General features: G+C 39.1%; 1 protein-coding gene across 1 annotated transcript in view; it reads left to right on the top strand.

Moving 5' to 3' along the window:
* The window catches only part of LOC133608239 (centrosomal protein of 89 kDa-like), a 150,462-nt gene that overhangs the window by 24,247 nt on the left and 113,531 nt on the right, over positions 1–12,684 (top strand). Inside the window, exons 9-11 of the mRNA XM_061963443.2 lie at positions 5,645–5,728; positions 7,312–7,415; positions 10,416–10,531. Of these exons, the coding sequence (XP_061819427.1) occupies positions 5,645–5,728; positions 7,312–7,415; positions 10,416–10,531 (304 nt within the window). The remainder of the gene's footprint in view (positions 1–5,644; positions 5,729–7,311; positions 7,416–10,415; positions 10,532–12,684) is intronic.

The raw sequence follows: 12,684 nt of genomic DNA, 5'->3' as shown, positions 1-12,684 counted from the left end.
GACATACATAATAACATTTATGGCATGTATAATAACATTAATAACATATATAATAACATTTATGATATATATAAAACCATTTATGATATATATAACAACATTTATGATATATATAACAACATTTATGATATATATAACAACATTTATGACATATAATTACATTTATGATATATTTAATAACATTTATGACATATATAATAACTTTTATGACATATATAATAACATTTATGACATGTATAATAACATTTATGACATATATAACATTTATAACATATATAATGACATTTATGACATATATAATAACATTTATGACATAAATATAATAACATTTATAACATATAATAACATTTATGACATATATAACATTAATGACATATATAATAACATGTGTGACATATACAACATTTATGACATACACAATAACATTTATGGCATGTATAATAACATTAATAACATATATAATAACATTTATGATATATATAAAACCATTTATGATATATATAACAACATTTATGATATATATAACAACATTTATGATATATATAACAACATTTATGACATATAATTACATTTATGATATATTTAATAACATTTATGACATATATAATAACTTTTATGACATATATAATAACATTTATGACATGTATAATAACTTTTATGTTATATATAACATTTATAACATGTATAATGACATTTATGACATATATAATAACATTTATGACATAAATATAATAACATTTATAACATATATAATAACATTTATAACATATATAATAACATTTATGATATATATAAAACCATTTATGATATATATAACAACATTTATGATATATATAACAACATTTATGACATATAATAACATTTATGATATATTTAATAACATTTATGACATATATAATAACTTTTATGACATATATAATAACATTTATGACATGTATAATAACATTTATGACATATATAACATTTATAACATGTATAATGACATTTATGACATATATAATAACATTTATGACATAAATAAAATAACATTTATAACATATATAATAACATTTATGACATATATAACATTAATGACATATATAATAACATGTATGACATATATAACATTGATGACATGCGTAATAACATTTATGGCATGTATAATAACATTTATAACATATATAATAACATTTATGATATATATAAAACCATTTATGATATATATAACAACATTTATGATATATATAACAACATTTATGACATATAATTACATTTATGATATATTTAATAACATTTATGACATATATAATACCATTTATGACATATAATAACAGTTATGACATAATAACATTTATGATATATATATATAACATTTATGACATATATAATGACATTTATGATATATTTATTAACATTTATGACATATATAATAACATTTATGGTATACTGTATATAATAACATTTATGGTATATATAATAACATTTATGATATATATGATAACATTTATGATATATATAATACAATTTATGACATATAATAACATTTATGACATAATAACATTTATGATATATATAATAACATCTATGATATATATATAATAACATTTATGACACGCCGCGTCCTCACACCTGGATGTCCCGCTTTCATCGGCCTCACTGAGGCGGCGGTATGTTGCACACGTGTGCTTCGGCGTGGCGTTCCTCACATCCAATGCCAGAAGTAGTGATGTGCAGATCCTGAAATACCACTTCTTTGTGCTCCGATATGGATTCTCAAATGAGGATATCCATTTTGGTGCTTTAGTTGAGGGGTGTCCAAGGTGCGGTGCAGTTTTGGAAGCCCACAGCATGTTGTCAAGAAGAAAAAAAAAACAGCAGTAAAAATGTAAGGGAAAAAAAGAGCAAAAAGATGTAATGTAATGAAAAAGTAGCTGAAGTTCATACAAAAATATGCAGGGGACATTTTGATATTTTGGGGTTTTTGTCAGTTTTGTGTCGTAAGTTACAAATTGTGTTCTTATTAGTAGAGATGTCCGGCTTTTACACATACATAATTGAATGCGGTGCATACTTGGTCAACAGCCATACAGGTCACACTGAGGGTGGCCGTATAAACAAGTTTAACACTGTTACAAATATGCGCCACACTGTGAACCCACACCAAACAAGAATGCCAAACACATTTCGGCAGAACATCCGCACCGTAACACAACATAAACACAACAGAACAAATACCCAGAACCCCTTGCAGCACTAACTCTTCTGGGACGCTACAATATACAAATCATTGTATTTTGTTTTTATTGACCATTTACACAACGTGCCAACTTCACTGCTTTTGGCTTTTGTATTTTACATTGTCACATCTAGTCTTACACTTATATTGGTCACATCTAGTCTTAGACTTAGATTGGTCACATCTAGTCTTACACTTATATCGGTCACATCTAGTCTTACACTTAGATTGGTCACATCTAGTCTTAGACTTAGATCGGTCACATCTAGTCTTAGACTTAGATCGGTCACATCCAGTCGTAGACTTAGATTTGTCACATCTAGTCTTAGACTTAGATTGGTCACATCTAGTCTTAGACTTAGATCGGTCACATCTAGTCTTACACTTATATCGGTCACATCTAGTCTTACACTTAGATTGGTCACATCTAGTCTTAGACTTAGATCGGTCACATCTAGTCTTAGACTTATATCGGTCACATCTAGTCTTACACTTATATCGGTCACATCTAGTCTTACACTTAGATTGGTCACATCTAGTCTTACACTTAGATCGGTCACATCTAGTCTTAGACTTATATCGGTCACATCTAGTCTTAGACTTATATCGGTCACATCTAGTCTTACACTTAGATCGGTCACATCTAGTCTTAGACTTAGATCGGTCACATCTAGTCTTAGACTTAGATTGGTCACATCTAGTCTTAGACTTAGATTGGTCACATCTAGTCTTAGATTTAGATCGGTCACATCTAGTCTTGGACTTAGATCAGTCACATCTAGTCTTACACTTATATTGGTCACATCTAGTCTTACACTTAGATCGGTCACATCTAGTCTTAGACTTATATCGGTCACATCTAGTCTTACACTTAGATCGGTCACATCTAGTCTTAGACTTAGATTGGTCACATCTAGTCTTAGACTTAGATCGGTCACATCTAGTCTTAGACTTATATCGGTCACATCTAGTCTTACACTTAGATCGGTCACATCTAGTCTTAGACTTAGATCGGTCACATCTAGTCTTAGACTTAGATTGGTCACATCTAGTCTTAGACTTAGATTGGTCACATCTAGTCTTAGACTTAGATCGGTCACATCTAGTCTTGGACTTAGATCAGTCACATCTAGTCTTAGACTTAGATCGGTCACATCCAGTCGTAGACTTAGATTTGTCACATCTAGTCTTAGACTTAGATTGGTCACATCTAGTCTTCGACTAGATTATTGATTAGTTTTTTACTTGTTGGCTCCCTGTGCGTTATCGAATCAATTTTAAACTCCTTTTATTTGTTTTTAAATGTCTAAACAACCTCGCGCCAACCTATCTCTCCGACCTCCTTCAGCCTTACTGCCCCACCCGATCCCTAAGATCAGCCGGTCAGCTGCTACTGACGGTCCCTGACACAAGGCTGAAGCTTAGAGGTGACAGAGCTTTCGCCGTTGCTGCTCCCAAGCTCTGGAACGACCTACCTCTGAGTGTTAGACAAGCCTCCTCTCTTCCTGTTTTTAAATCTCTCTTAAAAACATACTTACGCCCCATAATACACCTGCTGTGAACCTGTTTTTATGTTTTATTAGGGCCCGCATGGCCCATTGCATAAGGACTCCCACAGGGAGTCCTTATGCAATGGGACATAAGGACCTATTGAATTTGTAAGGTTTTATTCTTTCTTTATTATTCTTCCGCCGCCTCTTTGAGCACTAATTTGACCCACTTAACATGCTTCAAAACTCACCATATTTTACCCACCCATCAGGACCTGCAAAAATTGTCTTTTAATAAAAACCCCCCCCCCAAAACTCAAGATTGCGCTCTAGCGCCCCCTAGGAAAAAAAAAAACTAGACTGCCTATATCTCCCACTAGGAATATTGGAGAAACATGAAACAAAAACCTCTATGTAGGTCTAACTTAGACCTAGTTTTCATAATTGTATATCATCGGGCAGAAATCAACAGGAAGTTGGCAATTCCCCCTTCAAGACAAAAAAGTACTAAAAACAGTCACTTTTGCCTCTTTGAGCTGTAATTTGACCCCCTTAACACGCTTCAAAACTCACCAAACTGAACGCACACATCAGGACTGGCAAAAATTGTGATCTAATAAAAAAACCTAACCCCAATTTTAAAAATTGCACTCTAGAGCAATTTTTGAATAAAACGGAGAAAAAACTGCTCCTCGGGAGAAAAAAATGACAAAACTGCCTGTAACTCCCACTGGGAAGGTCAGAGAGACATGAAACAAAATCCTCTCCGTAGGTCTCACTTAGACCTACATTTCATAAACTGACAACCCCCAGCAAAAATCTACAAGAAGCTTGCTATTCCCCCTTCAACACAACATTTTTGTAAAAACCGGTCACCTTTCTTCAAACATTATCTCCTCTGAGCGTGTTTGTTGTTTCGGCTTCAAACTAACACAGGAGAGAGATTGAACCCATCCATCCATCCATTTTCTACCGCTTATTCCCTTTGGGGTCGCGGGGGGCGCTGGAGCCTATCTCAGCTACAATCGGGCGGAAGGCGGGGTACACCCTGGACAAGTCGCCACCTCATCGCAGGGCCAACACAGATAGACAGACAACATTCACACTCACATCCACACACTAGGGCCAATTTAGTGTTGCCAATCAACTTATCCCCAGGTGCATGTCTTTGGAAGTGGGAGGAAGCCGGAGTACCCGGAGGGAACCCACGCAGTCACGGGGAGGACATGCAAACTCCACACAGAAAGATCCCGAGCCCGGGATTGAACCCAAGACTACTCAGGACCTTTGTATTGTGAGGCAGATGCACTAACCCCTCTGCCACCGTGAAGCCCAGAGATTGAACCCTTTTGATTAAAAGTTATTGAAAGAGTTTTAATACCGGCTCCGGTTTTCATTTTATGACCCTTCAAAGAGCCGCTGCGCTGATGCTGCTGTTTTTTCAAGAAGGCTGCTTAAAAGCAGGAAGCACCAGCGTGCCCACACAATGCAGACAAGGTAGGTACACTAAACAAAAGTATTGGGAGAATTCGGACTAAAAGTAGACAAAAGTATTGGGACACTTATGACGAAAACTGAACAAAAGTATTGGGACACTTAGGACTTGCACCTGCCAAATATGCGGGCCCGACCAATGCTGCTTGCAGCTTTAATTTATTCTATTTTATTTATTTATTTTTTATGGTGTTCTGTTTGTGTTGTGTTGTGTTTGCTCACTACTCGTATTATCTTTTAACCTGCCCATTGTACAGCACTTTGGCTACCCCTGTGGTCAATTTTAAATGTGCTTTATAAATAAAGTTGATTTGATTTGTTTTATTTGAAACGTTTCTCTTCATGTGCAGCACTCTGGAAACAGTTGTGTGGTCAATAGTGCGATTGCAATAAAGAGGATTGGATTGGATGACTTGTGAAAGCTGTCCTCGTGTCTTCTTGCCAGGCGGATTTGAAGCCTTTCTCTCCCCGCGCCTTGGCCTACGAGGACATGCTGAAGAAGAAGGATGCACTGCTGCACACCACGGAGGTAAATGTGCCTCCGCGGGAGATTATTGCAATAAAGTCCATTTGTATTGTCATAGATGGCGAGAAGATGGTGTCGGAGGCAGATATTTACCGTATTTTCCGCACCATAAGGCGCCCTGGGTTATAAGCCGCGCCTTCAATGAACGGCATATTTCAAAACTTTGTCCACCTATAAGCCGCCCCGTGTTATAAGCCGCATCTAACTGCGCTAAAGGAATGTCAAAAAAACAGTCAGATAGGTCAGTCAAACTTTAATAATATATTAAAAACCAGCGTGATGTGGGCGCGCATGGAGTCGTATATCAACATGGACGGAGCTGCGTGAAAAAAGCCACCCGGCCTCTTCGCGTAAACTTACCTTAACCACTCGCTCATCTTTTCTTCATCCATCCATCCCTTCGAGTTAGCTTTTATGATGACGCCGGCTGGAAAGGTCTCTTTTGGCAAGGTCTTCCTTTTGAATATCACCACGGGTGGAAGTTTCTGGCCATTAGCATGGCAAGCTAGAACCACAGTGAAGGATGACTTCTCATTCCCTGTGGTGCGAATATTCACCGTACGTGCTCCCGTTGTATCCACAGTGCGGTTCACAGGAATATCAAAAGTCAGTGGAACCTCGTCCATGTTGATAATGTTCTCTGGCCGGATCTTTTTTTCAGCTATCTTGTTTTTACAATATGCACGGAAAGTAGCCAGCTTTTCTTGAAAGTCTTTAGGCAGTTGCTGTGAAATAGTAGTCCGTGTGCGGATGGAGAGATTGCGTCTTTTCATGAACCGGAAACCTGTCGCTTAGTAGGAGCCATTTTGTGGTCTTTACAGATGTAAACACACAAAGGAAATGAAACGTAATATCCGCGCGCTTCTTCTTCTTCTACGCGGGCGGGTGGTTGCTTACAGTAGAAGAAGAAGCGCTTCCTGTTCTATGGGGGCGGGTGCTTACCTTGGCGGTTGCTTGCGTAGAAGAAGAAGCACTTCCTCTTCTACGGGGAAAAAAGATGGCGGCTGTTTACCGTAGTTGCGAGACCGAAACTTTATGAAAATGAATCTTAATATTAATCCATATATAAAGCGCACCGGGTTATAAGCCGCACTGTCAGCTTTTGAGTAAATTTGTGGTTTTTAGGTGCGGCTAATAGTGCGGAAAATACGGTACATATATCCGAATTTAAGTTGTACTTCTTTCATTTCTTAGTCATATTTGAAAACAGCTCGTGTTTTCCATTTCTTCTCTTGATGCTCTGTCAGCAAATATACTGTGTGTGTTAACCTTGAGTTCTTTGGAATGTGTTTTGACTAGCATTTGTTTTGTCTATAGAGATGGGACGAGAGAGAGAGGGTGGTGGGATCGGGAAGACAGACCATTTTGGGAGGCGCAATAGAATGTTCTAGGGTTAGACTGGTCTCAAAATGTATATTGGAAAAGCTTTGAAAATATACAACAAAATACCTATTCTGTCTCTGGTGTTTTTTTTCAACTCAGCTTTAAGTGTCGTAAAGAGCTTGGGAGCGAATTGTGACTTGAATTCCCTGGGAGGAACAACTGGTCCAAAACGCAACAATGGTCACATGTCTTTGTACTCACAGGACGAGGTGAAGCGTTTGAGAGCGCGCCTGGAAGAAGTGGCCAAAGAAAACAAGAGACTTCACGGGGAACTTGCCAAGACCGGAGGGATGAGCCCAGACGACCGGTAAGGCAGTAGAGTGCTTTAAAAAAAATGTAACTTAGATATTGGGGTTCACGATGTAAAGTGCTTTGAGTCACTAGAGAAAAGTCACTTTACTTCACTGTTATGGAATATGATATTTATTGTTGTTTAACATCTAGTTTGATACACACAGATATTATTATTAATATCAATCAATATTTCTAGCTGTAATTAGTGTTAGTGAGTTGTACTGCATTCATCTCTGGTCAGGTTCATGAAGGTTTGAATTATCTTTAAGTCATACTTGCCAACCTTGAGACCTCCGATTTCGGGAGGTGGGGGGGTGGGGGGCGGAGGCGTGGTCGTGGGTGGGGCGGGGGGCGTGGTCGGGGGCGTGGTTAACATATATATATATATATAAGAAATACTTGACTTTCAGTGAATTCTAGCTATATTTATATATATATATATATATATATATACATATATATATATATGTCTTAATAAGGTTATCCAAAAAATAGTGCTCGATACCGTAGTAGAGCGCAATATATGTATGTGTGGGAAAAAAAATCACAAGACTATTTCATCTCTACAGGCCTGTTTCATGAGGGGGGGTACCCTCAATCATCAGGAGATTTTAATGGGAGCATTCGCATACCATGGTTTATATAGGGCACAGAGTGGGTGGGTACAGGCTGGCGTAGGGGCGTGGTGATTGGCTCATGTGTTACCTAGGAGGTGTTTCCGTCTATGGCGGCATGCTGTTACAATTTCGCTGCGCTTGTTGAGGGATGACAGGTCTGGACGGTAAATAATAAACAGTTTCTCTTTCAAGCGTAGGCCTGTTTCATGAGGGGTTCCCTCAATCATCAGGAGATTTAAATCTCCTGATGATTGAGGAAACCCCTCATGAAACAGGCCTGTAGAGATGAAGTAGTCTTGTGATTTTTTTCCCACACATACATATATTGCGCTCTACTACGGTATCGAGCACTATTTTTTGGATAACCTTATTAAGACATATATATATATATATATATATATATATATATATATATATATATATATATATATATATATATACTAGAGATGCGCGGACAGGCAATTATTTCATCCGCAACCGCATCAGAAAGTCGTCAACCATCCACCATCCACCCGATGTAACATTTGATCAGAACCGCACCCGCCCGTTGTTATATATCTAATATAGACGATGCAAGGCATTAGTGAGGTTATAAAGCTTTTGCCTGTTAAAGAAAGGAGACTGATCCAATGCAGCACAGACATTCGCGTGCCACGCTGTCACGACCCAGACGCACACCAGTGCGCAATCATATGGGAGCCGCGCTGAGCGCACCTCCAAGCGCGTCTCGCTGCCGGCGACGGCCGGGTATGGGCCCGACGCTCCAGCGCCATCCATTTTCAGGGCTAGTTGATTCGGCAGGTGGGTTGTTACACACTCCTTAGCGGGTTCCGACTTCCATGGCCACCGTCCTGCTGTCTATATCAACCAGGGTGAGCCCCACCCCTTTCGTGAGCGCACTGCGCGCGGAGTGACCCCTGTTACGCGCCCCCGGCAACAGGGGTGGCGGGCAGGTAAGCTGCGCGGGCGGAGCGCGCGGAGTGACCCCTGTTACGAGTTCCCGGCCACGGGGGTGGCGGGCAGGTAAGCTGCTTACCTGCTGCGCGTGACGCCGGCCGCGGCGAAGGCGGACGAGGCGGGGTGTCGGTGCGGTGGGCGCGGTAGTGACCCTGGACGTGCGTCGGGCCCTTCTCGCGGATCACCTCAGCTACGGCTCCCGGTAGGGCCCTCTCAAGGGAAGGGGCCTCGGTCCCGGACCCCAGCGAGGCGTCCCTTCTCCGCTCCGTAAAAGTGTCCATCTCTTTTTTTTTTTTTCTTCTGTTGTGGCATATGCTGCAGGTGCCTGCTCGTTTTTCGTATGTGGGTAACAACATTTAACTATGTATATATATTTACCAATTGGTTTAACTGCCACCCGCCTGAATCTATTTAAAATCTAATTTTTTTTTATTTCAACCGCCCGACCCGACCCGACCCGTGGATAAAATCTAATTTTTTTTAATTTCATCCGCCCGATCCGCGGATAATCCGCGGACTCCGCGGTTGTGCCCGCAAACCGCGCATCTCTAATATATATATATATATATATATATATATATATATAAGTATATATATATATATATATATAAATAAAATAAATACTTGAATTTCAGTGTTAATTTACAAACTACAACTCACAAACACTTTAGAGTTAGGCTCCACCATCAGAATGTGTACTTAAACTTATAAAGATCACATGGATATTATTCAGTGAGTTGATTCACCAAAACTAACCTGTTATACAGGAGGAAAAAGCACACAGGACGTTTCAATTGTTCACAGACTGGTCGCGCTCATCAGAATGACAAGACACTTCCGGTCTGCAGGTGATAGCATTCAATTGGGAAGAAACGCCCTACTGCCCCCTACTGACCAATGTGAATACTGATAAATGTGTAATGACAGCTCCAAAAACGAATTCAAACCACAAAATAAAATAAATAAATCAATACAAAAATGTGACACATTATGGGTGGGTCACATATGCATGTACAGTAGATGGCAGTATTGTCCTGTTTAAAAGTGTCACAACATTGCTGTTTACGGCAGACGAACTGCTTTACGGTAGACACTGTTGTTGTGTGTCGTCAACACGTCACTCAGGTCCGCCTGAATTTCGGGAGTTTTTCGGGAGAAAATTTGTCCCGGGAGGTTTTCGGGGAGAGGCGCTGAATTTCGGGAGTCTCCCGGAAAATCCGGGAGGGTTGGCAAGTATGCTTTAAGTTCCTTTAATAAACAATTATTCAACAAATGTTTCCCCGTGAATTTGTTTCAGTACAAAACATGCGACAAATGACATTCAAGGTGATTCAAAAAGTAAATAAAAATCAATCAAATAAGGGTTAAAAAAATGTGATTATTAGTTATCTTAGAAAAGATGGCCGCAGAGCATAAGTGGACATGGTCTCTGTCCGCAGCCTTCAAGTGCAGCAGCAGGCCCTGCTGGTCTTGCAGGAGAATCACTTCCTGAGCCAACAGCTGGAGGCGCTGCATGTTAAGACCAAGGACCACCACAGCAAACACCTGGCTGAAGGTACGCCGGCCCCTCATCCCACCCACAGCCTACGGAGCTTCATTTGTGTTTTTCTCACAGAAGGAAGTTTTTGCCAACTACATTATTTTTTACATCAAATGTCCCTGACAATTATGTTGGTTCAAACATTTGTGTGTACAAATCATGTTTGTTGACACCTCATTGGCTGCTTCTGAGACACCCTGCTTCATTCTTAATTTACTGGAAGTGGATCTTTGGTTTTGAAACAACAAATGTTTATTTTTTTCACATCAAGTCTTAGACTTAGATTGGTCACATCTGGTCTTAGACTTAGATTGGTCACATCTAGTCTTAGACTTAGACTGGTCACATCTAGACTTAGACTTAGACTGGTCACATCTAGACTTAGACTTAGACTGGTCACATCTAGTCGTAAACTTAGGTTGGTCACATCTAGTCTTAGATTGGTCACATCTAGTCTTAGACTCAGATTGGTCACATCTAGACTTAGACTTAGACTGGTCACATCTAGACTTAGACTTAGACTGGTCACATCTAGTCGTAGACTTAGATTTGTCACACCTGGTCTTAGACTTAGATTGGTCACATCTAGTCTTAGACTCAGATTGGTCACATCTAGACTTAGACTTAGACTGGTCACATCTAGTCTTAGACTTAGACTGGTCACATCTAGTCTTAGACTTAGGTTGGTCACATCTAGTCTTAGACTTAGATTGGTCACATCTAGTCGTAGACTTAGGTTGGTCACATCTAGTCTTAGACTTAGATTGGTTACATCTAGTCTTAGACTTAGATTGGTCACAACTAGTCTTAGACTTAGATTGGTCACATCTAATCTTAGACTTAGATTGGTCACATCTAGACTTAGATTGGTCACATCTAGTCTTAGACTCAGATTGGTCACATCTAGTCTTAGACTTAGATTGGTCACATCTAGTCTTAGACTTAGATTGGTCACATCTAGTCATAGACTTAGATCGGTCACATCTAGTCTTAGACTTAGATCGGTCACATCTAGTCTTAGATTTAGATCGGTTACATCTAGTCTTAGATTTAGATTGGTTACATCTAGTCTTAGACTTAGATCGATTACATCTAGTCTTACACTTAGATCGGTCACATCTAGTCTTAGACTTAGATCGGTCGCATCTAGTCTTAGATTTAGATTTGTCACATCTAGTCTTAGACTTAGATCGGTCACATCTAGTCTTACACTTATATTGGTCACATCTAGTTTTACACTTAGATTGGTCACATCTAGTCTTAGACTTAGATTGGTCACATATAGTCTTAGACTTAGAGTGGTCACATCTATTCTTTGACTTAGATCAGTCACATCTAGTCTTAGACTTAGATTGATCACATCTAGTCTTACACTTAGATCGGTCACATCTAGTCTTAGACTTAGATTGGTCACATATAGTCTTAGTCTCAGATCTAGACTTAGACTGGTCACATCTAGTCTTAGACTGGTCACATCTAGTCTTAGACTTAGATCTGGTCTTAGACTTAGATTAGTCACATCTAGTCTTAGACTTAAATCGGTCACATTTAGTCTGAGACTTAGATTAGTAACATCTAGTCTTAGACTTAGATCGGTCACATCTAGTCTTAGATTTAGATCGGTTACATCTAGTCTTAGACTTAGATCGATTACATCTAGTCTTACACTTAGATCGGTCACATCTAGTCTTAGACTTAGATCGATCACATCTAGTCTTAGATTTAGATCTGTCACATCTAGTCTCAGACTTAGATCGGTCACATCTAGTCTTACACTTATATTGGTCACATCTAGTCTTACACTTAGATCGGTCACATCTAGTCTTAGACTTAGATCGGTCACATCCAGTCTTAGACTTAGATCGGTCACATCTAGTCTTAGATTTAGATCGGTTACATCTAGTCTTAGACTTAGATCGATTACATCTAGTCTTACACTTAGATCGGTCACATCTAGTCTTAGACTTAGATCGATCACATCTAGTCTTAGATTTAGATCTGTCACATCTAGTCTTAGACTTAGATCGGTCACATCTAGTCTTACACTTATATTGGTCACATCTAGTCTTACACTTAGATCGGTCACATCTAGTCTTAGACTTAGATCGGTCACATCTAGTCTTACATTTAGATCGGTTACATCTAGTCTTAGACTTAGATCGATTACA

The sequence above is a fragment of the Nerophis lumbriciformis genome, linkage group LG06 (genome assembly GCF_033978685.3).
Source record: "Nerophis lumbriciformis linkage group LG06, RoL_Nlum_v2.1, whole genome shotgun sequence".
NCBI lineage: Eukaryota > Metazoa > Chordata > Actinopteri > Syngnathiformes > Syngnathidae > Nerophis > Nerophis lumbriciformis.
Note: the sequence above shows the minus strand (reverse complement) of the source record. Positions and strands in the feature narration are given on the sequence as shown.